The sequence below is a fragment of the Epinephelus lanceolatus genome, chromosome 16 (assembly GCF_041903045.1).
Source record: "Epinephelus lanceolatus isolate andai-2023 chromosome 16, ASM4190304v1, whole genome shotgun sequence".
Taxonomy (NCBI): Eukaryota; Metazoa; Chordata; class Actinopteri; order Perciformes; family Serranidae; genus Epinephelus; species Epinephelus lanceolatus.
This window is the reverse complement of record NC_135749.1, coordinates 23,311,134-23,337,501: the sequence shown is the minus strand read 5'-3', so window position 1 is coordinate 23,337,501 and position 26,368 is coordinate 23,311,134. Positions and strand designations below refer to the sequence as shown.

General features: G+C 40.7%; 1 protein-coding gene across 4 annotated transcripts; it reads left to right on the top strand.

Annotated features, from left to right (window-relative positions):
- The first annotated feature begins 1,954 nt into the window (after window positions 1-1,954).
- Window positions 1,955-22,385, top strand: trim46b (tripartite motif containing 46b). Of its 4 annotated transcripts, none has more exons than XM_033636677.2 (12): window positions 1,955-2,388; window positions 7,790-8,051; window positions 8,320-8,509; window positions 8,878-9,076; window positions 9,959-10,105; window positions 10,996-11,091; window positions 11,816-12,069; window positions 13,220-13,341; window positions 13,843-14,181; window positions 17,166-17,395; window positions 19,491-19,558; window positions 20,932-22,385. In XM_033636677.2, exons 1-12 carry the CDS (start codon window positions 2,296-2,298, stop codon window positions 21,380-21,382), a joined length of 2,451 nt encoding a protein of 816 aa, XP_033492568.1. In that variant the 5' UTR covers window positions 1,955-2,295; the 3' UTR covers window positions 21,383-22,385. The 4 variants fall into 4 exon arrangements, with proteins under 4 accessions (XP_033492568.1, XP_033492570.1, XP_033492571.1 ...); XM_033636679.2 differs by having other exon boundaries at window positions 1,972-2,376; XM_033636680.2 differs by lacking the exon at window positions 1,955-2,388 and adding an exon at window positions 2,908-3,227.
- The last annotated feature ends 3,983 nt before the right edge of the window (window positions 22,386-26,368 follow it).

Sequence of the window (26,368 nt, the reverse complement as noted above, 5' to 3'; positions counted from 1 at the left end):
CGTCCACCTGGCATCATTGTTTTTGGTTTGCACCTACAACACCTCCACAGCACATCTAACACACGTCCATGCATGGCTTTCATTACTGACTTTGCTGACATACACACTCCATTGGTTATTTAAGTTCATTTTAGTTCAATAAATGATGCTTGTTTTGACTAAATCTATGGTGCTGTCTCCCTACTTGTCACATTCATTGAGCCAGTTTGATATATACACACACTCAGGAATGGGTGTTATATAATTCAATTAAGTCTCTCAAACCAAGAGTCGACTTTTGTTAATAATGCTTGTAATGTATTTTCACTCTTTCTGGTGACTCATAGGTCTCATTATGATGCCAGAACCCCATTTTCTTATTTAGTTAAGAACAGTTTAACATTACTTTAACTGTCTTGGAAAAATTTTACTTTTTACTCCACTTTTTAACAGCTTTAGTTAATTTTCAGATTAAGATTTTACAACCCATGTCGTCATTTTATAGAATGTGATGAATTGTTGTAGATTAAAGTGACACTTACCTTTCTGGAAATTTTATGCTTTTCTTTGTTTAAGTTAAAATGCTATTAACAAGCTGATTGCACACTAAAATGTAAGTGAATTCCACCAGATACAAACTCATAATTGTACCATTCTCATATGGTTCTAAGAAAACTCCGGCCAATCATTGCATTTGGACCGAATGCACTGATTGGCTGAGTGTCCTGTCTTTCTTCCCCACGTGGAGGCCTCCGACTGACGTAACCGCTCGCGCTATTCTAAAACTCATCAGTCAGTTGCGTTTGACTGTCTTGGTTGTAATGTTACGCTCGCTCTCCTCTTCCGTGTATCTAACGTTACCTTGCCAACACCTATGTCTATCATAGATGTCATGAGGACGTAATGGAGGAGGGGGGAGTAGGCCTTTGGAAGAAGGTGGAGTTGCAGGAGGAGGGGGATGGGACTTTGGAGGGAGGCGGGAGATGTGGATGTTCAAATTTTTTCTAAGTGCTGTGTGAAATGCAGGAAAGGTAAGAGTAGCTTTAAACTACATACCACTTTAAAACTTTGTGAAAATTAGCCCCACGTCTATTGTCGTTATTGCATCATTAGCACAGATGGACTACCAAACAGGGGCCCAAAGAGTCAGGGGGCCCCCTGGACTTCATTTGCAAAATGTCACAAAAACCAGAAAGAGACACGAGATTACAACAAAAAGACACAAAAACATCACAAACAGATGCAAAGGAACTGCAAGACGCAAATTAACTACAAAATTGGCAAAACAACCAAGAGACACAAAATGACACATACACACACACACACACACCCCAAAGAGACACATAACCACAACAAGAAAAAGAGGCAAAATAACTACATGGTGTCTTTGTCTTACGAGAGGTGGTGGGGCCTTTTGCATATCAATACTACGGGGCCCATTGTCTCATAATCTTCCTATGATCATTAGTAATATTCAAATAATGTAATATAACATAAAACTTTAAAAGGAGCCATTCTGCATGTGAAGGCCTGCACTAAATAAGTAAAGAAACTGAATACTTCTTTGACGGCCGACAGAACATCACAGGTAATCCCAATGACACTCTGTGTTTACAGTTAACACAATTAAAACGTCACTCTATTCATTGATGTTAGTTAACCATTCATGAAAAACAAATAATGTCATGCTTTTTGTTAAGTAAGTTAAAAAAAGTATTGTCATTTTTTCTATAAGGTAATATCTGCATCATAATTCTTCATCACTTGTAATGGATGGAAAAAAGAAACACATAATAAAGTATCCTGATCAATAAAAACCTGTCAACCTGTATAGCAAATTTTGAGCATATCTGAATATTAGGGAGATATATCCCTGACAAAATATTTATATATTATAATTACAGCTTAAATTCAGACCGTTCTTTCCCCTCCTATGACATCAAGCCATCCACCCTACTGTGTGCCATCATTTGAAGGCATCCGGTGCGGGATGGGAAGGGTGGGGGGCGGGATGTCTGGGTGAGGAATAAAGCCACAGGCATCTGTTAGTGGGGATATACACTAACGTTAACAACAAATTTAGAAATCGGTGTCTTCATTTTTTTTAAATGTATATATTCAGACGGTGATGCTCTTCAGCCTTGGCTTTTGTTTCACGTGCGTAAAAATGTCCAGATCGAGTGTCTTTTGAAAAACCATAAAAGAGGAAGAATTCAGCATACCACACGGTAAACCGGCAAAGATTTTAATTTCCAGCAGAGTTTTGGATATGTACCATCGGGTGTATGGCCTAGATACATCACGGTTTATATCCAGATGATGAAACCAGGAGGTAGCTTTTTTCTTAAAATGGCAGAGATGGATCTAAAAACAGCCACATCAACGATGGAAGCATTGGTTCGTATCAGTGTGAGTATATATTTGTGTATGTGTGTATGTCTGGATGTTTTTTGTTTTTTTTTTTGTCGAACTAGGGTCATTAAAAAAATCTTATTCGAGAACAGCCTGTATGTTTAAATGGAGAATCGAATTGACGCCTTGGACGTCTCGCCTCCATGTTTCACCGTTTCTGTGAAAAAGGCCCTCATATGTTTTCTGCACCCAGGACTACTGTTGTTGAAATAAACTAAATTAATTGTTAAAATAGGCTAAAATACCCCAGAGTCTCAGCTGTATCGTTCGTTATGTTTCCTTGATGCTGCAAGCGACGTTAATGGAGGTCCTCGGTGCACCAGACTCTCCTCACAACTGGAAGAAAATCTGCTCTGTCTATAATTAGAGACGATGATGTTTCAAACATTATCGAATGACAAAACGGTATGGGTGCAGGCTGAAAGGACACGTTTCTTTTTTGGGGGGGCCACGGGATGGTCGTTTCCATGGAGACGGGATGCAGGAGCTCCGGCTGCTGCTGAGGCAAGGGGAAAAAAGAAGTGTGTGTGGATGCTGCTTGTAGCATCGGCCGTCATAAGGTTGAACACGTTTGCAAAGATGGTTACAACAGACCATGGTGGAATCGTGCACGTGTTAGAGAGCATATACCACATTAAGACAGGTCAGGAAATAACGCACAGCATCCTTTGGTGCTGTTGAGCCGGCCGCCATTGACTCCATCTCACCGGTGCGGAGGGCTCATTGCTCGCGATGTGATGCATCAAACCCCTCCCCTCTTTTCAAGAGGCATCGCTGTCCTGATGCTGGAAATATACACGTAGTCTACTGCCATGGCGCCTAGGTTCCAGGTGAAGGTAAGGATGCGCTGTCGCATCGCCTGTTTTACGCCTTCACCGCGCCGGGCTCAGCATTAGCAGCGCACACTATCAATTGGAGATGAATCCAACAGACCCACAGTGCGTCGCCTGCTGAGATTGCAATAGCCTGTAATTGCGATTGGCTGAATTGCTAGACGAGGAGAGAAAGGCAGGCCGGAGTTGACATTGGAGAATGACACAGAGACACTGAAGTGGACTGAGAGAGAAAGTAGGTTATTTTGATTCATCCATTTAAACCAATGTAACGCTTCAGCATGGAGCTGGTAGTTTTTTTCCATCGCTGCAGCCTAGCTGGTAGCTGGGATCATCTTCCTTTCATCCAAGGCAGTAATTATGATGTATTGTAAGGGGGGCAACGACACATCCCCTACAGTATTCAGAAATGCTAAAAATGTCCCCAAATGTATTGATAAAGAAATTCTATATAAACAAACTACAGCATGACAGGCAACCATGCACTGCTGTCTGAAACAATCATTAGCAACTATATCATAATCATAAATAACACATTTTTATTTCTACTGGTTCTGGTGTTACTGCAGTGCTGTATATTTTGTCCAAGTGGTATGGCTGTGCCACAGCAGAAGACAGTTCACTGGGTGTATTCTAATGTTAAAGGGATAGTTTACATGATTTGAAGTGTGGGTGTATGGGGTACTTATCCATAGCCAGTATATTACATACAGTCAGTCGGTGCGCCACTAAAGCGAGGCAATGCACTGCTGTGGATGGGAGTCAGAACGAAATGTATTTAAGACACTGAAAGACACACAAAAAAAATCAATATCAGTTTAAGTGTACACTATATTTAGAGTATTTTCACCACTTAACCTGTCCACCAGACAGCCCGTTCGTTGAACACGGGAGCTGCTGGTCCACTGCCGCTTCAAGCAGTTAGATAGTTTGCGTTATTCTGCGACTTTGGTGAATCCGATCTAACCATTTTTAAACGCCAAAGTCCCACAATAAAACTTACTAACTCACTGATTGAGGCAGCAGTAGACCAGCAGCTACGTGTTCAGCAATGTTAAATTACTGTTTTTCCTCAGTGTAGTCTGGCTTTGAAGAGAGCGATGCAACAGCATCATTATCCCTTTAGAAATCACTGTCTGACATTAAGGTAAAGCATTAAATATATATGAATATAGTGTACACTAGAACTGATACTGATTTTTTTGGGTGGGACTTTCTTTAGATGGTTAAAATATTGCTGACCCCTCCACAGCAGTACATTGCTTAGCTTCCACATCAGACTCCTGCCTGCTTCTCCAAACTGGAGGCGTGTCAACTGACATCTACTGTTTAATACTACTATAATACTATGGATAAGTGCCCCATATATGCCCACTTCAAAAAATCTGAACTATCCCTTTAATGTCTCTAGCCTTCTTAAAACGAAGTGGGCATGCAGGGATTTGTTCTATGTGATCCACTGTACAGTATCCCTATTGATGCTGCATCCACATCCCTATAATCTGTGATTTGAACAGTGGTTTCTGGTGTGCTGTGACGAGCCATGGCAATGCTGCATCTCATCACATCACAGTGACAAAATCCCCAAACCCCCTATGCAGCACAATCAGTCAGTTGGTCTTGTCCTGGTTTTGAAGTTAAACCACAGTGTCAGTGATGGAGACGTACTGCCGCTAGCCCTGCAACAGTTTGGGGTGTAAGTTGAGGTTGTGTGTCAAGGGCATCTGTAAAGCAAGAGAAAGCAGGCCATACTAGTAAACTAATATACTAGTAAAATAATATAGAGTGTAAAGAGAGTAATTATCACACACAGGAAAATGGATAAAGAAACAGGTCCCTTCAGCTGTGTCATTATTTATGAGGTCAGACTGACTGTAGCTGTGAAGTCTGTGCGGGTTCCTGCAACAGCCAGTGTGTCCTTTTCTGTCGAATCCATGTCCTTGAGCAGGACTATGACACACTAACGGCCCCAGAGGTGCAGCTTTCTCACACACCCCCACCATCCCCAGCACTGACCACAGTAGTTACACTGAAGGTGCTGGTTCAGCACAGAAGTATTCTAGTGTAGCACTCCTCGAAATACAAAGAAACAAATCCAATAAACTATAGACGGTGTGGTGACATGGATTAAATGACCTGAAAAGTAAAATGTTTGCTGAACACTTTAAATGTGCAAATGATGCACTGTATTTTATGTTCTGTTCCACTCTGTACCATGTACCCCTAAAGTGCTGGGTATAAAACATGACTTGAAGATAGAAAAATGCTGGACCACCTCATGCTACCCTCTCCTAGAATTTATGTTTCTATGTTACTAAACTGCTTTCTTGATTGAGCTGATCCGGCAACATAATCAGAATCACTACATACATGTTCAGTATGTGCTTTGGAAGGAGGTGGTTGTGGAAGAAGACAGACGTACAAATTGCAGGACCTTGCAGCCTGACGCACAGAGACACCCTTTGCAGCGGTATGATGCGTGCTGCTGGGCATCGGCTGTTTCTGACACTGTGGGCAATGACCATAGTATAAAGAGCCGGCCCATTCTCACTCCTGAGTCCTCAAATACAGCCGTTTTGTCAGTGGACCTCAAAGTGACAGTAGCTGATGAGTATGGATGAGAACACGTTTGACCTTAATACCAGAACCTTGGGTTTTCACTGTCTTAGGTTTGGGCATCAAAAGCACTTTGGGTAAGGTCGGGGAAAGATCGAAATTTTTGGTTACATTTTAATAAAAAGAATAATAATGTAGTCAAGTGGATACTGTATTGAAAGGTTGTGAAATACATTGTCAGTGAACACTTTGCTGAGACGTTCAGAATCAACATTTCGCAACTTGCCAGATTTGTTAATTAGCAACATGATGTTTTAACAGAAAACATAATTTGCTCAGCATCACATTTCCCTCAAACTATATTTGCTGTTTCATATTGGTTGTATGTAAATATAATATCTAGGAGACAGTGCCGTCTCCTGGTATTACAAAAGCATAATGAGACTTCTGGCTAAAGAGCCCATGTTCATATGCAGGGCAGCAATATAAGGGATGCACTCTGTGCAATGGTTGAATAATTAATGTCTGGTCTTTATATATATTTAACAAGAATGATGCCTTATGTCACATGTCTCTCTCTCTTTCAGTTCAGTCTCCTTATCTTCTATGATGCTGTACCTCCTCCGTGGTACAGACTGAAATGTGTCCATAACACTGGTATCAAAAACTTTCAAGTACAGAAAACTGGCTTCAGACAGATTCATAATCTTTCTCACTTATGCTCTTATCAGATATTTTCTGATTTATGCTGCATTCACATGCTCCCTATTTTAATGCTCAGAGCATATAAGGTTAAGATTCATGTCGCTATCCAAGTATGGTGAAGCTTTATATTAGCCTACAAAGTCATTTTATGCCAGACCTGTTGCTGCACCAATACATCCCCTTAAACCACAACAATATTGCTTTATCTGACTTGTTATTAGGGTTAATGTAAATAAATAACTTTTCTGTTTAATGTAGGTCACTCTACATGGACAACAACTAACGGTTACAACCTAATGCGATATTGCAATACATGTGTGCAAAAATTGATATACAATACCTAAATTAATTAATCAAAATGTTTTTTTTTATTTTTTTTTTTTATACCAACCAAACATTTACTTTAATCTGCAATGTTTCTGTGTAACATAATGTCAACTTGGAAAATCATGTCCCAAAATTTTTGATCATTCGACACCACATGAATATAGTGTCAATTAGCAATTAAAATGCTTCAAATTTTAGATCTGGTCTTGTACGATTACTTGTACTCAGACAAAATGTGACATTTGAAAGCAAAGTTTTGGCAATTTTTGAAATGAAAAAAAGGTTTTCCAAAAAAAAAAAATAAATAAATAAAAAAGGTAAGGTCTTGGAAGCCTATTGCCTATCTGCCTACCTGTTTTACTTTTCTTTAATCACCTTAAAGGGGAACTATGCCCACTTTCAAAATTCACAAGTCATTCCTATGGTCTAAGACAGTCCAAAAATATTAGTAAAAATGAACTACTCCAAAAACTGGAGTGCTAAAACTCAAATTGGTGATGAGATAGGATACAAAATCTGAAGCTGCTCTGTAGACAATGAATTGAGAAAGAGGTTCTAGTTGGCACTGGGAGCAGCCAGGGGGATGTTCTGAGTATGTGGGTATATTTTCTGTTTCAGAACTGCAAAAATTACATTAGAATATAGCTCGTCTGGGAATAAAAAAGAAAACAAACATTCTATGAGTCCACAAAATCAGGCTTCCAGTCATTTTCTGTTAAGCAGCTCCAGACTTTACACTTGATGGCATCACAAGTTTGAGGCTTCTCTGGTTTCAGGCTTACGATACGATATGATACGATACGATACGATACGATACGATCCGATCCGATCCGATATGGTATGATATGACATACTTTATTGTTTGAGGAAGAGTAACTCATGTTCACAAACACTGAGCTTTTCCAGTTATTCCTCTCTGTGTATTACATACTCTTTCATGTGCAGATCATAACCCCTCACTTCTCTGCTTCTGACAGTCTAACATGAAGAGCCTGGAGCATGAGCTGCATTGCCCTGTGTGTAAGGACATAGTCAAACAGCCCGTGGTCCTGCCATGCCAGCACAGTGTCTGCCTCATGTGCGCATCAGAGGTCTTAGTGGCAAATGGCTACCCGCCTCCAGATCTTCCCCCGGAGCCAAACTCCCCAGCCTCCACACCCAACACGCGCTCACCTCGTCAGGCCCGAAGGCCTACGCCCAAAGCAGAGCAGCGACCTATTGACCGCGTGCTGCGGGCAGGTTTGGAATACTTCTTTAATTCAATAGATGCTATCAATTTAATCTGTCGAGGGGGATATCTATGTTTTGTGTGGATAAAAGATTCTTCTTTAAAGATCGCTTGGAGGCTTTTTGATGTGAGTGTTTTGGATTTCATTTTGACATATAAATTATGTGATTACTCCTAAACCTCCCATTGATTTCACCATGCAGTATTTATGTTAGGAGAAGAGATCCTTCTGTTTTCTGTCTCCCTCTGTTCGTAACTGGCTTTTCTTCTTGGTTTTAGGTCCCCACCCACCGTCGCCATCTATGCCCCGGTCTCCAGGATATGGGACGTATCCAGGGCGACGCCGCAAGGAGGGCCCACCTCTGGTAATGATGTTCCCTTGTGTCCCCTGTGGCCGAGATGTGGAGCTGGGAGAGAAGGGCCTCACTGAATGTCTGCGCAACCTCACCCTGGAGCGTATAGTGGAGAGGTAGGTACCACACTCACACACACACAAACACACACACACACACACACACACACACACACACACACACACACACACACACACAGAAGGAACAGAAGGTGTGGGAACATGTCCAATTTTGATTGCAGCAGCAACTAAGCTGTTGAAGAATCCTGCAGAGTGTGCACTGCAACACACTGTAGCTACTACAGCTGACTGTGTGCCTCCATAGTCCAGTGGCTTTGTGCTCAATTTATCACTTATTCAATACTCTTTGTCTCACTCTCTCACAACTGGCCTTTTACCCTCTCATTTTAGAAGTTTTCACAAAAGTCATTTGTATCTGATTAGAATTTTGCTCTTGTCCATGATTCCCTCCACACCCCCTCCAGGTACAGACACACAGTAAGTCTGGGCAGTGTGGCTGTCATGTGTCAGTTTTGTAAGCCTCCTCAAGCTCTGGAGGCCACCAAGGGCTGCGCTGACTGCAGGGCCAATTTTTGTAATGAGTGTTTCAAGCTGTATCACCCGTGGGGGACGCCACGGGCACAACACGAACATATCCAGCCTACACTCAACTTCAGACCAAAGGTGAGACATTGGGAAACTTTCTATTTACAAATGTAATAATAAGATATTGCAAACTTCACCATATTATATTTACAAAGATTAAAGGAATACCTCACACAGTAAATGACCATTTGTAAATTAAGTAGTCATGCCTTGTTAATTTGAATTTTTAAAAAGGTACAATACCTGTAACCGTACATCAGTACCCTTAACATGATGCAGTTACCAACGGTATACCTCGTCTGAAATAATCCCTCCACATTTTGTGCATTTACTTTTATCAGATGTCACAGGTGTGTTGTGTAGTATAGCCTACTTTTGAATATTTTGGTGGCATCTTTAGGATTTAGGATTTTCCATGCAAATAGTCTTTTTTTTATATCTGGGTAAAAAAGGATTGAATACAGGTATTGTTTTAGTTAGTAGTTATTATAAGCCAATTATAAAACAACTTTGAGGTTGCTAGGTTGTGAAAACATTTCCTTGATTGTGTTGTGATCCTTTCTATGAGTTAATAATGCACTTATAAATGTTAGTAATGTTTTAATAAATATTCATGAATATCTCACTCTCTAATGCAGCTGTAAAAAACAGTAAGCTATTAAGAAAGTGTACTTATAGATGTGAATTAACTTTTAAGTGTTTAATGTATAAAGCTGTTAATAGATGTATTTGGTCCATTTTCTTCCCAGCTAATGGCTTAAAACTGATCAATAAAGCTTTGGAAAATATGCATTTAACATAAAAAAACATTTGTTTCAACCTGTAAAGCCCTTTAAAGGGTTTATCATTAGACAGTGGTCCTTGTATGCAAAACTAACATTGCGATTCTGATATTCTTAGATCAGGTCTGGGCCACATTATTCAAGATCTATATCTATTTAATTTGGCTCTTGTCCTCAGGTTCTGACCTGCCCAGAACATGACCAGGAAAAGCTACAGTTTTATTGTAGGTCCTGTCAGCGGCTGCTCTGCCCTCTCTGCAAACTGCGTCGCATCCACACCGGACACAAAATCCTGCCAGTGGCCCACGCATACCAAGCCCTGAAGGTACGACTCTGAATCTGACTGGGTTTCTCTAAATGTTCTTCAAAATGAAAGGTTCAATACACAGATTAGCTCTCCAAGGCACACTTAAAATTTAAAGGAATAGTGTGTAAGATTTTGGGGGGTTTAGTGTCATCTAGTGGTGAGGATTGCAGATCACAGCTGAAACTTCTCCAGGTCAGAATTCCTTCAGTGCTCATCGTTCAGGGATTTTTTAAGAGGGAGCTGAATTATCCACAGAGGTCTCCTCCTCTCCAAAACACACAGACCCAGTGATTTAAAGTGGCAAAAACACTGAAAAAAGCAGTTTCACATTTTAAAAATAATCAGTGTTTTTTTTATTTTTATGCTGCCCATTACAGAGGGGCTGCAAACTACAGTGGCCACCGTTTGGTTTGTCCATTCTGAGCTACTGTAGGACTATACCGATCTCAATGGACAAGAATCAGCTCCCTCCGTAGATATTTCTGCCAGTGCATCCCCCTAAATCCTAAACACTGGGCCTTTAAATCCCAACATACAAATGATCATTTTTTAAACCAAAATCTTACATACATTAGTGGGTTTACATTATTTACAATTATCGTTTTATGTTAGTAAAAGACAATATCTCAATTTTTTAATTAGATTGTGTTTATTCAGCAGTATACATGTTTGATATTTGCTTCTGTAGCACTTAAAGTTTAATTGCTGTGCTACACTTTGATATTTTATATAGTGAACTGATGCAGTGACATTGAAAACATGCCTTATTTCAAAATGTTAAAAAGCAGCTTTCAGTGTATCAGAGACAAGCAGCATAGAGTGGTGTAGTAATGTAGAGGCTGTGCGTAACAATTAAGCCGCCTGGCGCTCATTGTGTGTATGTTGTGTTTCTGCTGTTTGTTTGACAGGAAAAGATTACGAAGGAGATGAACTACATTCTGTCCAACCAGGACACAGTTCTGGCTCAGATTACCCAGCTGGAGAGTTCCATCACTCAGACTGAGGTGATTAATACTTTGGGCTGACAAAATGTCGCTGAACATGGAATTAACACCAGTCAGCAACTAAAAACCATAAAACTGTTGAGGTTTCTGTCCGTTGATTTTCTTTTCATTATCATTTTTTAGCAGCTTCCTTGACAGACAGCCAACTCATGTTTGTTCACACTTTACTTTGTAAACTCACAACTGTGGAAAGTTGACTTAAAGTTGACAAGTGCGTGTGACGTAACTGTGTGGCTTAAAAAACAAATTTTTTTTTTTACGTCCGATTAAAGCGATCTGACTCATTCCATAAAGAGCTACAACAGTCTACCTCAGCATCCAACTTTTACACAGTACTGTCTGTTCGTACTGTAACAAGGTGCAGCCATGTAGAACAAGTCTTGTTGAGTATCGGAGATGTTTGCAGAGGTTTAAATGTGTTTGTAAGGTTAAAGCCGCATTTTTTAAGATTTATTCTGTGCAGATAAAGAAATTAGTACAAACCAGCTGACAAACTGTAATATATCCTAATGTTATGGAGTGCACAGCAGTAATCTGTCCATTATGTTACTCTTATTGGAATCTGAGACATGCAAAGACACAGGCTCATTTTCATTATTGTACTTTGAATGTTGCGGAAAAACTGTTTGGATGAAAGGCCTTCTGATTCAACTTACTTACAGGCTAGCATCAGCTGGATGTTTACAAATGTTTGAAGTTGTCTGTCTGTGTTTTTTATCACCAGGTAAATAGTGTGTCGGCCAGAGAGCAGCTGGCTCAGAGCATCAGGGATCTGACGGCTGCTCTCGCTGAGCGTCACGCTTCGCTCACCCAGGCTCTGGAGGCAGCGCGAAAAAAACGAGGCGAGGCGTTGGCTGCTCAAGTGGCGGAGAGACGGGGTTTGATGGAACATGCAGGGCTCATGGCGTTTACCCAGGAGCTGTTGAAAGAAACCGACCAACCCTGCTTTGTGCAGGCTGCTCGCCAGACTCATAACAGGTTTGCCTATTGTTTATCTTTGACATTGAGCTCTATTAGAGACCTCATTGATCTTATCGTTGTTCTGCCTGTCTTGCTTAGTTTGCTTGTGGGACTTTTTGTCATGAGAACAGGTTTCACCAAATGTGTATTAATCCGCATCTGAATATAGCCCCCAAGAAATGTACACTTTACTTCTGTTTAAGTAACATTTGCTAAAAACTACAGTGCCCAGTTGTTTCAGGAAATTACTTCACTATTTTTTCTACAGATAAACCAACATTTTTTCATCCCAGCATCAGTAGATTTGAATGGGCTCGGTGCTGAGTGACAGAAACACAGTATTTCAGTCTGAAACTACTGACAGATCGCACATTTGATTGCAGATTTGTTGTATAAAGCCCATTTCAGACCAAATGTTTGTGACAAGATGAAACCATTTTAGAACAACGCAGAGGAAAGTTGCAGCAGTGTGAACTGGCAGGTCTCAGCTCAAGCTCGACTCAAGATGGCTGATGGTGTCACCTGTAACTAAGCTTGTCAAGTTGCATGTCACCTGTTTCAACCAAAAATTGACTTATATCTAAGACAGCTGGCCAAGTAAGCTACAAACTGTCCACAGATGGCGTGTTTGCTTGCTGCGGCATTCTCTGACAATAGTCACACACACATATATATATATTTATTGACTGATAATCTGTGCTGGTAATTTATAATTATTGTGGCATATTAATTGTGAATACAATCCATCTGAAGTTCAGGTTGTTTTATTATGTTTTTGCCAACTTGAGTATCTCACTGTTTCTGTCCTTATTCATATTTAATGAGCTACAAATTGTATTCAGCTTCAAAATAAACCTGCTAAAAACTGGAAATCAGAGCAGACGTACAGATGTTGCTATGGAAACAATACACCGTCTCATCTCGTCACATTGGTGTAAAATGGCAGGTTTTCAGAAGCCGCAGACCGGCGCGTTGCAAGTTATTGCAAGTGTAAGCTCATCTTGTCGCAAATCTGTGGTCTGAACTGGGCAGAATAATCATGCACCCCCCCGTCTTTCCTTATCAGTCTGCCTAACCCTCCCACCCATCTAGATGGAGGCATCCTGTAAACGCTGCTCCCCCCTTTATTCCCCTAACGTTTCTTTCCCTTGTCTTTTTACTGCACCAGGTTCAGCACAGCAATTGAGAATCTGCAGCATTTTTCTCTGGCTGCTGATCCATCCTTCAGACACTTCCAGCTGGACGTCTCCAAAGAACTCAAACTCCTGACAGAGTTGAACTTCATCCAGGGTGAGAAGGGGAGTTATGGGAGGAACGGAAAGGGTTGGAGTGGAGATAGTGGAGGGGAACGCGATAAGGGCGGAGGGACACTGTTTATTTCTATGAAAGTTGCTCAGTGGCGCATGAAGCCAAAGTTGTTCATCTGCCGTATCTAAAATTACCACATTACCATGATCAGCACTGCTTCCACATCATGTCATTGGGCCCATGGAGCAAGCGCACTAAAGACTTCCCTCGGCTGAGCAGAGGGAAGTCTGCACTTAAAAAATCTTTTTGGGCCCAGTGGCATCATGTGATGAGTTCGAAGTAGTAATTCTACTGTTTGGCCACTATGAAAACTGGCTTCAAAGCCTGGCGCACTTCATGCGGGCCTGAATGAAGCAGATATACCATAAAATATTCGTAAGTGAATGTTAGCCAGTAATGGAGGTGAAGGTATTAGTACAATTATAACATGGTTAACTCCTGAATTTTGGTTATTCATGTACATTAAAACCATGTTTGTCTCAGCTCCCCTGGCTCCAGTGATCGATACCCAGCGCACCCTGGCCTACGACCAACTCTTCCTGTGCTGGCGACTGCCCCAAGAGTCTGCACCCGCTTGGCACTTCTCTGTTGAGTATCGCCGTCGGGGTGTGGTGCCAGGAGGAGCCTCTAGAGGCGGGATCAGAGGAGGTTTGGCTGCCGCTCGTTGGGGCTGGCAGCGATTGGATGAAGTGAGTGGGACCAGCGCTGTGATTGACAGGTTGGAGATGGATAGCGTGTACGTGCTGCGGGTGAGAGGCTGCAACAAGGCGGGCTACGGGGAGTACAGTGAGGAGGTGTACCTGCACACCCCGCCCGCACCAGGTAAGAGCACACACAGATCTTTTTGGCTGTCCCCATTAACAAGTTAACAGAGACACTTTGACTTTGCTACAGGGAGACTGCACTCAAAAGTGTAAAAAGGTGTCAAACTCTGCCCTGGTTTGGTAATACTGTGGAATTTGAGGGCGATATAACAAAGTTAGGGAGTAGATCTTTAGGAACAAACAGATTATAAGGTGTGTTTGAGCATTATCAAGATAGTAGATAGGAGTTTTTGAGGTTTACGGAGGTGGTGATCATAAAAATGTACATCATCGTACCCTCGCAGAAATGACCTCATCAGAGACATGCCTCATTGGACTTTTTTTCCCCAGATCTTAAGAAAAGACCTTTGTGATTACAATCTTATCTTTACTGTGAGGAAAGATGGCCAAATCTATGAAAATAAGACTTAACTAGCATTAAACTGGGATTATCCTTTAAAGGAATACTATATCTGCAAAGCATTACTCACCCCATGTTACGCTGAATGGATGAAGAAAGCTTTTTTTTTGCATGTCTTCATGGAGAAAGAAGAATCTAAGAAAAAGGCTGACATTCTTACAGTTTTTGCTAAAACCTTAGTATTTAAAACACTTCTGCTTACAAAAGAAACATGTTACAGTAATATATTTAGCAGTAACAAAGTCATATAGCATGTTACAAATATGATTTTAGGTAAAATTATTACATCTACTATGTCCCGTTATGTGTTACCATCCAAAATAAAGTAGGGCTATTTCTTTATTTAATGTTTATTTCGTCATCACTGTGCCACTTCTGCCAGTGTGTGCCACCAGCAAAAAAGGGCTTTAGATATGTCATACAAGGATGCCGGTTATCGGCGCATCTGGGTAATGCCTCCAGCATCTTTAATGTATCCTGCTTTGCTTTGGCATCTAAAGGCTACTGAAAAGCATGATGCTGTTGAATGTCTGTTAGCATGTTGGATGTGTTTCCATTTACATGCCATACAACTGCAGAGCAAGGCCAACACACTGTCCCCTTCTTATACGCAACTCCCACTCTGGTCAGTTGTTGTAGCTGATGGGCACATTGGGAACATGAAGATAGGTCTTCATTTGCACTCAACTGACTCACACGCCAATCTGCTTGTTGTGCTTAACTCAGCATTTGTCTACTGTGCTTCATATAATAAGCTTACAAGTAGAAATACTGATTCCTGTCTCATTGTTTATCAGACTTTGATCTTTTATCTGGCTGCTCATCCCATTTCTTAGAAACCATTTAATTGCTCTATATCATCACACTATTATTAACAGAAGCAGGTGATATCACAACACATGTTGTTAACCACTGCGTGTGAAAGCATCAGTGGGCCAGAGCTGCTCTCTGGAGTAGAGCCTGTACAATACTGCCCACCACTGCATATGTAATGAACTGCATTGAACTGGAGCTTTCTGTGCTCATGGCCCTCTGACACAAACACAACTGTCTTGTAATCAGTACTCCATTACTCAGTACAGACAGTAATGTTGTGAATTAATTTATTTCTTTTGAATGTGGATAACTTGTAATGTGTAATATACTTTATTTATATAATATATTTATATTATACTGAGGATAGAGCTGGATAAATGAGACTTGGATTATAGTGCACGAATTGTGTGAGAGTTTGTAAAGGGATAGTTTTGCCCTTGATTTTCTGTTTTTGGATTCTTTGTTTACCAAGAAAGTATGCCATAAAGTCAACATGGGATGAGTAACTCCTATAACAATGGTCACTCTGTGGGTGAAGTATTCCTTTAACTTGTTCTGTGCTAAAGAAGAGGATGTCAGAAGCATCATCCCCACCTGCATTAAGTGTCCAGAATGTGTCTTTTATACATTTCTTTTGTATCCTCCACCCAACTATGCCTTTCTACTATTTTTGATTAATGTCTTAGAGCCATTTAAATCAGTGACACATGTGTGACAGCTACAAAAAAAATCTCATTATATCCACACAGCAGGCTGTAGTTGCTGTCACCCAGGAGCCATTCATCTCTTCACACCTGCTATTATTTAAAAGCATACGGGATGGTTACCATGATGAGCGGTTAATAATTCATTCTCTTTCTTTTCTGCCCGTTCCCATCTTCTTTTATTCCCAATTTTTTCTTCACCACTTTCTCCACTTTCATCACATCTTCACTTTATTACTTCATCTTTCTCTCATGTATTATTTCCATTTCACAGCTCTGTACTTGTCATCCTCTCCTGTGCTACTTCCACGCTGCCAACCTACATGCCTCCTACCAAACGTAAGAAGTGCATTCATATCTATTGACCACCCCTCTCAGCCCCCATACTCTTCTCCTCTTTCTCTTTGTGGTCATCCCATGCATCCTCTGTTCTTCCACCCCCATCTAGACACCCACTCACTCCTCTGCCTCCCACTCTACCTCCTATAACGGGATATGTCTGAGCGCTGATGAGGTTTGCAGTTTGTTAAGACATGAGGCTTAACAACATGGATCGGATCCAGATCCGGGGCTTTTTAGTGGTTGAGTTGAGTGATTGGTGAATTCCTTGTGTCCCTGTAGGGTGTTTTTTCCTCCCTGCTATTGCACATGTTCCCTCTGTAAATTGTAATTCCTTTGAAAAAATCTGCACTCCCCACAGCCAGAGCTTCTTTGTGATACCTTCTGTATTTTACTCCCTGAGTCATCAATTTATAGATGAGTCCTTTTCTTTTCCAGTGCTGCTGGGAGGAGGTGCATGCCTGCCCTCTGTTCCTCTCCCTCTCGTCTCTCCTCTGAGTTGCTTCGTATTCTCCTCATTTCTCTTCTCAGTGCTGCTTTCTGACTGTAAATCTGTACCACTTTCCCTCTGTCGCCTCCTAAGCTTCTCTTGCTGCTACTAAAACTCCTATATGTCAGTTTTGAATGCACCTCTCCCTTTGTCCTTCCTGTAACCTCACATGTACTTATTTTCCTCTCCCTTGCCTCTTCTCTGCTGTTTCCTCTCTTCCCGTCTCCTCCTAGTGCTCAACTTCTACCTGGACTCTCGCTGGGGTCTCCATGCCGACCGGTTGGTGGTCAGTAAAGAGCAACGCTGTGCTCGCAGTGTCCCTGGTCTCTCTCTGCTGCAGGCTGCTGACCACGCCCTCACTTCCTGTCACCTGACCTCGGACCTTCTGGTGGGGGATGTGGCTATTACACAGGGACGGCATTACTGGGCATGCTCAGTGGAGCCTGGGTCTTACCTAGTGAAAGTGAGTGAATTCTAGTAGTACATATTACATATTTTATTTCATGAATACTGCATACTATTAGTGCACTGTGCTCAGGCTGCAACTAATAATTATTTTCATTGTCAATTAATCGATTAGTTGTTTGGTCTGTAAAATGTCACAAAATGGTGAAAAATGCCAATCAGTGTTTCAAAGCCTGAAATGACGTCCGCAAATGTCCTGTTTTGTCCACAACTTGAGGATATTCAGTTTATTTTCATGATGCATTAAATAAACCAGATAATATTCACATTTAAAGAGATACTTTGCTGATTTTCAACAGCTTTGCAATGTGAGTAGTATGTATAAATGTGGTTGTTATGTGGTTGGTTGTTAAACTGCAATCCCTCTCCACCCAGACACTGTCCTATCCAGACCCAAACCTACAAGCAATAATTTATATAACAGGCACAGCATCTGTAATACTGGTTTGGCAGCCAGGAAACTCACCAACCAAAGCCACACGTCAAATCATCTCACATGATGATAGCCAGTCAAATCTTTGCATTCTGATAAGCATTGCAAACCGAGTGAGTGTGACACACTGTGCGTTCCAATATCCATACTACTATACTATATAGAATACCAGAAAAAGATTTGGTATGTCCCAGTACTAGTATGTCAAATGCAGCCAAAACTACCAGGATGCTCTACTGCATTTTGCAGTGTGCAAGCCAGCATGCTTTTCTGGCTATTCTGATCTACAGACCTCTGCATAGCAAAAGATACGTCACATTGATTATGGCTTGACAGCTATTTGAGACAACTCGTTGACAGCTAAGTGACAACTGATTGACAGCTGATTGACAGTTGGCAGAAGTCGCAATGATGGCTGACAGCACATTCAAGTGACTGATGACCAGTTGAATGGTAATAACAGGAATATTAATAGTTTAAGCGAGCAGAATAATAATGAAGATCACCAACAACAAAAGGACATAACTACGAAAAATAAAAATGACAGACAAACACATATGTAATTTAACTGTTGTAAATATATCAGAATCAGGGGCATCGGTGGCTTAGTGGTAGAGCAGGCGCCCCATGTACAAGGCTGTTGCCGCAGTGGCCCGGGTTCGACTCCAGCCTGTGGCCCTTTGCTGCATGTCCTTCTCTCTCTCTCTCTCTCTCTCTCTCTCTCTCTCTCTCTCTCTCTCCCCTTCACGCTTAAGCTGTCCTATCAATTAAAGGCTAAAACGCCCAAAAAATATCTTTAAAAATATATATATATATATATCACAATCTACACTGTATGCAGTGAAAACTTAAAAGTTAAAACTTGACCTCTGCCTCTGGTGAACTCAGTGAACAGCGTTTTGTTTTATATACAAGGTAAAGGATATATGAGATACATGGTCAAAGTTAAGGGCACAGTGTTATGAGAAAGTAGTAGATGCCGACTGTGTGCATACTGCATGCACCAGTACATACCTTATAAGGGCCGATGCAGTACCTACTAAAAGTAAAAAGAAAAAGTATTCAATTCAGAACACACCCACACACACAGATGAGTCAGAGAAAAGTAATTTGACATGGTGTTTTCTGAAGAGAAAAAAGTTGATATTGAAAACAGAGCTTTTAACCAAGAATGGATAGACTCTTATGTGTTCACCCTCCCCACGGGCGGTTCAAAACCAGTATGTCTCATCATATGTTATGATACCTCGACGATTATTAAAAGTGGCAATGTCAGAGCATCTTCTGAACATACCCATGTAAATGCAAACTGAGGGCACAGAAAGTTAAATATTTTATACGGCCCAGAATCACTGAATCATAGGGTGAGACATTGGCTGGGATGGGGATAGTGTCAGTCCCCCCTGTTAAAAATTAAGAGATCCCCAGCTGTGATTACAGATGTGAGGCTGATGATCACTACTATTTGTTACTGAGATTGTATTGAAAATAAGAAGCAGAGCAAGTGCTACCATCTGGTAAAGATGCTTGTATTTCTGGTTCACACACACTAATCAAATGAGGAAAGAGAAAACTAGATCAATCGGTGATGTGAAAATTTGCTACGAGAAAAAAAGTTTTTATGTCATTACAAATTGATTGCTTTTTCTTTTTTGACCAGGTGGGAGTTGGACTGGAATCTAAACTACAGGAGTGGTTTCACCTTCCACAGGACATGGCCAGTCCCCGGTGAGTAGCTGGAATACAAAATGATAGTTTGTAATCTGAGATGGAGAGTAACTATGTACATTTACTCTATATGGTTTACAGTTTTGAGGTATTTTTCTTGGGTATTTCTATTTCTCCAAAAATCCAGTTTTTACTCTACAACTTTTAGGTAATAGCTACTTGTTGCTTTTCAGGTTAAGTTTTTACATAAAAAAGATTGGATGAAATGCAATTTTGTCACAGTTGGTGAGTGTGAGGCAAAAGGGATTGTACCCAAATGCAGACAATGCAGGCAATTCAGAAATTTATTGACCAGATGAAGGTACAAGGAGTTGAAGATAGACGAGCCAGCCAATGGTCAAAACTGGGCAAGCAATCCAAAAAAAATCCTAAATCCAAATAGATCAGGCAAGGTTCAAAAACAGGAAGACTACATGTCTCAGGTAACAGATTTCACATGACAGAGGCTGGCAAGCAAACCCATGAGGCAACTTAGCAAGCTGGCAGTGTGCTACTTGGCTTATAAGGGGAAATACGAAGCAGGTGAGTGAGTGGGCGTGAAGGTCAGCCCCTGGGACAGGAGAGAAGGTCAGAGGGCATCTGGTGGATGGGGAGAAAATGGCAATGGATGGGTTTGAGGAAGTGGGAATGTGGCTGAAGGTAGAGACAGAGGCACAGAATGTGACACAGCTTGTTTTTGAACTGAAACTGAAAATTCGCAATAGCAGCGACCATGTATGCACATACATCCCATGTGTTCATGCAATCACACACAACTTCTTTAACACTTGTCAGTAGTCCCATGATGTCTCCCTTCGACTACAGGTTCATACGGTGTATGTATCAATACTTCATCAGCTGTCCTTTGGCTGATAACCAATCTTTTAGTCAACAGGCATGAACACTAACACACACTTTCATACACATACACTTGAACTCCCAACCAATTTTCAGCTTCCAAGGGCAAAAAGTGTGGCTGCCAAAAGGTAGATTTGTGTGGACCAATCAATCGTGTTGTTAGCAGCTCCATCAGAAATACATGTCATCTCTAAACTTTTCCGATGGTTTCATGTAAACAGCCAGTATAGGCCCAAAGAGTCTGAAGTGGAAAAAAAACAGAACGCATTAATAACCATCTCACAGCCCCTAAGAATTATCCTCTGACCCTTTAAAGGGGGCCTGACCTCCAGGTTATGAACTACAGTATTCCCCTTAATCCTACACACTGGACCTTTAAATAGGATTTTGAATGCAGTTGTATTAGCACTGCTACTTTACAAAAGGATCTGAATATTTCATCTGCCACTGTATGTAATAAAAGTTATAAATAAGAAGATGACTCAACAATAATAATTGTTCACATTCTCATTTTTCAAACTGCTCTCTCCCTCCAGCTACGACCCAGACAGCGGTCATGACAGTGGAGCGGAGGATGCTCTGGACTCTGCTCCACCATTCTGCTTCCTGACTATGGGGATGGGTAAGATCTACCTGCCCCAGCACAACAACCACCACCACCACAGTAACCATGGGAACAGTAACCGAGACCCCATCACCAACGGCAACGGCCCCTCCTCACCCACAGGCCTCACCTACCCGCTGCCGCCCCGGCTCGGTGTGTGTCTTGACTTTGAGAAGGGTCGCGCCACCTTCTACGATGCCCACTCTCTGCGGCCCCTGTGGGAGGGTCATGTGGATTGCTCTGGCCCTGTGTGCCCGGCTTTCTGTTTCATTGGTGGTGGGGCACTGCAGCTGCAGGAGCTGGTAGCCAATCGCAATGCGGATCAGACCCCAGTCAGAAGGGTAACCATCCAACCCCGTGTCTCTAATTTAAATAACAACTGACAGCTGATCCGAGGTCATATGGTAATTTGGAATGTAATTGGTAATTGTGAAGTATTTACTCAGCTAGAGCGAAAAGTTAGACATCTCAGCGATTTTGTTTTGTATTTGAGTTTCTTTGTATAAGAAAACGTTTCTATAGCAACAAATATGCAATGTAATTAAGTTTCTTACATTTTTGTTATATGCAGTTTTGCAAGAGTTATTGCTTAAGTAGTGTCTGGTGTATCCAGCACTTAATATGTAATTATATCTTTGATGCTTGCACTTATAGCCAACCTAAATTGCATACATTTATAAAGCTTATGTAGATGCAGCACCATACAATGTCGTCCTTGCTGTAGATGCTTTTACTGTTAATTCACGCCCTCAATGTTAAGAGCTTATGTTTAAGAGATATGAACACTATGAGAGTAAAGACAAAGGCCTCATCTATTTTATTGCATCTATAACTTGTGTTTAACCACACAGATTTCTTTGCTGTCGCTGAACACTTTCCAGTCATTCACCCATTATGATCCCAACCAAAGTTATTGTTTTTCTGGGATGTAAATGTGGTAAATTAGAGATAGAGAGGAACAATGAGGCAATACTGTAATTAGAAGCTCCAATTATACCTCCACTGCACAGCTAATCACTAGTTTCCGCGGTTCTGTTTGTGCATTGCTGTTTTGTATTTCAAATACATGACTCAGATGTGTGTGTGCGAGCATGTGTGTGTTTGCTTCCCTTTGCGCATGGGTGCGTGTGTGGTTTGACTGATAACAGCATTGATTCATTGGCTGATGGTTAAAAGTTGTTTTCTAGCAAACAATACTTTAGATTGTTTTTTTTTTTGTTGTTGTTTTTTAACCTTGCTTGATTGTAAGTTAATGAGCAGTGCTTCTTATGAAACGATTAGCAGGCTAAATCCATGTAAACTTCACCTGCTGGCAGAATATTTGCAAAAGAAAAATGGATTAAGGAAATAAACACTGAATAAATGCAAATTGTTTAAATTACAAAATCACCGCCTGTTTCCTTTTGTTGTTCTTTCTGTTTAATTCGAGTCTATCAACCGTACATAATCACCTACTTCTCTGAGAGGATGGAGCTTCACCATTATTCCACCACTAGGGTGCAGCAGGACATAGCAGAACACCAGTGATATCCCCAACCTCAACTCAACACACTGCAGCTTTTGTAGTAGTTTTATTTGGGAAAGACCCATTTTTCATACAAAAAAAGTTCTCCTTTATAAGATATTGGCAAACATAAATTTTGAAATGTGCTGTTAAAAACTGGCATCCTTTCCCAAATCTCTTCCTAAAACTCTTACAGATTTGCTTTTATGGATTTCTTACTTTTATGGGTCTTTAAAGTATATACCACCTGCCTTTTTTTTTGTTATTACATTCCCCTTTAACTGTACAGTTTCTGGCTTTGCTTACTGTGATTTATTTAATTACACTTTTGAAAGTTACTCTGTATGATATAAAAAGTGGCGGTTCTTACTATGGGTGACATAGGCAGGACGCCATCCCAAGTGCATAAGTTTTATTTCACATTGGTGGGAATACATAGATGGGAGTTTGGGTGTCATCCCCCAGAGGGTTTTGAGTGACAAACACTTTGTTTCATATGTCCTGGTGAAATTTCATGCACCAATTCATGGTGTAAATGTCTTTATTTGTGCAAAAAAACCCCACAAAATTCAGGCTGCAGGTAACAATTCAAAATATAAAAATATAACGTCATATAACGCAGTAGGCATAATGTATTGATTTCAAATATTTATTCTTCTGCAGATCAACTTTTCTCATTTAATGTTATGTCTGCTGAGTTAACACACACGTAAGCATGATTTACTCTTCCATCCTCCTTCGTGTCTTTTGTTTGTTGTAGTGACCTCTTTAAATGTGTAAGAGGAACCTGTTCACATCATTTTATTTAATTCATAAACCCCTAAACTTTAGTTCATATGTGTTTTAGCAACATTTCTGTTCATGTTTGAAACTTAATGCACATTCAAAACAAAATCTAAATATCTGTGCTCACTGAAAAGTCAAGAATAAGTTGTAATATTATGAAAATAAACTTGTTACTTAATGAGTAAAGTCATAATGTTTCGAGAAAAAAATCTTCCTGTCCTATAGTCTGCCGTGCATTACGGTAATGCTCTGCTCATATGGTAGTGTCCCCCTCAGGTTGTCTGACAGACACAGAGCCCTGTTTGGGAGTCTCTCTGGATGAAAGTTTATGCTGCTCTTCATTGGAGGTGAAATACTGACACTAGCTGAAAACTTTTGATAAGGCATAATATGTGCTGAAAATAAAATGTGCTGTCCCGTACTGAATCAAGACAAGTTCACCTTTATTGTCATTTCCACATACAGAGTACATGGGAATGAAACTGTGCTTTCTCCCAGCCCCAACTTGCCATCATACACTTACAAATATAAAAATATAAAGATAAAAAGTTAGAAAATATACACATCACACATATATACATATATATGCATAAATCCATACATGCGTACATATATACATATACAGATAAATAAAAGCACATGTAGAATGTAAGGACAGTTCCAGCAGAGCCCTGGACTAAGAGGCATCTGGTATTTAAAGTGCATAATGGAATCAATACAAGCTCAGATCTGCTAAAATGGGGACAAAGCGATCCTCCCAGGATATTGGTATTGACATGTCCCTACTGTCTACATGCAAACCTACACCACACCCTACACGACTCAGAGGGGGACATCCAAATCCAGGGGAGGCTTTCCTAGGGCACCAAATGTGTCCGGCAATGGTTATAAAAGATGCTATGCAACAATAATACAAATTTAGAATCACTGATAAAATAAATATAATTAAACTATATTAAACTTAAATTAAACTATATTAGTGGTGGTTAGCACTGTTGCCTCACAGCAAGAGGGTTACTGGTTTGATCCCAGGTGTGGGAACCCTTCTGTGTGGAGTTTGCATGTTGTCCCCATGTCAGCGTGGGTTTTCTTCGGATACTCCGGCTTCCTCCCACAGTCCAAAGACATGCAGGTTGATTGGTGACTCTAAATTGTCCGTAGGTGTAAATGTGAGTGTGAATGGTTGTGTGTCTCTACATGCCAGCCCTGCGATAGTCTGGTGACCTGCCCAGGGTGTACCCTGCCTCACCCAGTGTCAGCTGGGATAGGCTGCAGCACCCCCGCGACCCTCAAGAGGATAAGCAGTTACGAAAATGGATGGATGGATCATACTTGATGGCAGACAGCATTGCACAGTGAAAACAAGGCTTATAAGGAACCAGTCGAAATGCTAATGGTGTGATTATTCTATAGCCATTACACTGTGCAGTCAAAGTTTACTTTATATTGATAATTTAAAGCAAAAAATATGTGTAGTTCCACTTTAACTACAACCATATATATATATATTTATCACTGATAGCCAGGATAATAAATTATTTGTATAACAGCACACAGAACTTTACACATGTTGGCCGAACTCGACGACCATCATAAAGTTAAACTAGACAAATTCATGCCAAGTTTTGAACTCTACAAAAAAGCATTTCCTGCCAAATGGTCTCTTATATATGTGTATACATTTCTGTGTATGAGGGGCTGTGTAGGAGTGACCATGAATCAAACTTTATTGTTTACACACATGCAATAAAAAGTTCACATAATAGCAGATACTTGTCCTACATGACCTCTGATGCACTCTATATAACATTTGCTGAGTTTAGTTTGAAAAAGTGCAAAGGATGCCACCTATTGGCTAATTACAATCCTAAATAGAAAACAGACCCATGCCCAGGAGATTGTTGCTCAAAGAAACACCTTGAATAAGAACAATGAATAGTGATGACCATGTGCTTTTGATAAAGATATTAACACCTCACATGTGTAGGTACTTAGCATTCCTTATGTAAATGTAATGTAAATCGCCGGCGTTTACCTTTTATGAGCTTCAATATGAAAATCCACATGTGTGTTTAATTGGACCAACATTCAAGGGGAAACTGAAGGGGGATTTGGGTTTGCCTCAACCACAAAGGGAAAATGAAAACGTAGAAAAAAAGGAGAATCAAGAAAAAAAAAATTATGAAGCACACAGCCTCGACACAAGCCAAGGTTCTTTTTTTTTTTTTTAACATCCTAATACACACAGATAAAAATACTGCCTCCAAAGGGAGGTTTAGCTCTGATCCTCCATGATATAGAAGAAGTGGAATGTACAGTAAAGCCTGACTACAGCACAGACCTCCACCCAGCCCCCTTGTGCTTGCTGCACCTCTCTTCTTTAGTCCAAATCTGTAACAGATTGGGTTTAGTCTGACTGGAGGTATGCAGCCACAACACCACATGTAGGGGTCTGCATAATCCCTCCACTGAGTATTAAGCACACAGCATGGGCATTCTTTTAAAGACCTGGCAGGAATTACCAATACATAATCTCCATGATCATCATTTAGTATAGTTCAGTGGGAGAGGATGGGGGCAGGGAATCATCTGAACTTATGAAGGATCTAAGAGCTATACAATCTGTGAGAGACAGTGTGCGGTGCCATCTGGAGAACACATAGGACAGAGTCTGTTGGAATCCGCTAACCCAACTGTCTTAAACAACATGGAGCCAAACCACATGTTCAAAAGACCTGATTTGTTTGTTGAACCCCGCTATGTGGTTTCTATAGCCTGAAGTGGAATACATTGTTTATGGGGGACCTGCTTAAAACTATTCTGCTGAGTGAAAGCTATTATCGTGGATCTCTGCGATGGAGGTCTGCAGTAGGAATTCAGTAGGCAGGGGGGGAATTAAAAAAAAATAAATAAATAAATAAATGAATGCAATGTGTTTCTGCTGCAAGCTCATTTTACAACAGCTACACTTTATAGCTGTAGAAAGTATATTAATTGTTAATCTTCATGAGCACAAACCTGTACATTACCACCACAAGAGGTGATGACTCGTAATTTCTTCTTCTCCATATGTAACAGG

What these genes read in the sequence shown, in the direction of transcription:
- trim46b (XM_033636677.2), top strand. Translation starts at nt 2,296, where the DNA reads ATGATGAAACCAGGAGGTAGCTTTTTTCTTAAAATGGCAGAGATGGAT. An exon ending in TGACCGCGTGCTGCGGGCAG is followed by an intron (nt 8,052 to 8,319) that starts GTTTGGAATACT and finishes TCTTGGTTTTAG; the next exon opens with GTCCCCACCCACCGTCGCCA. An exon ending in GCTCGCCAGACTCATAACAG is followed by an intron (nt 12,070 to 13,219) that starts GTTTGCCTATTG and finishes TTACTGCACCAG; the next exon opens with GTTCAGCACAGCAATTGAGA.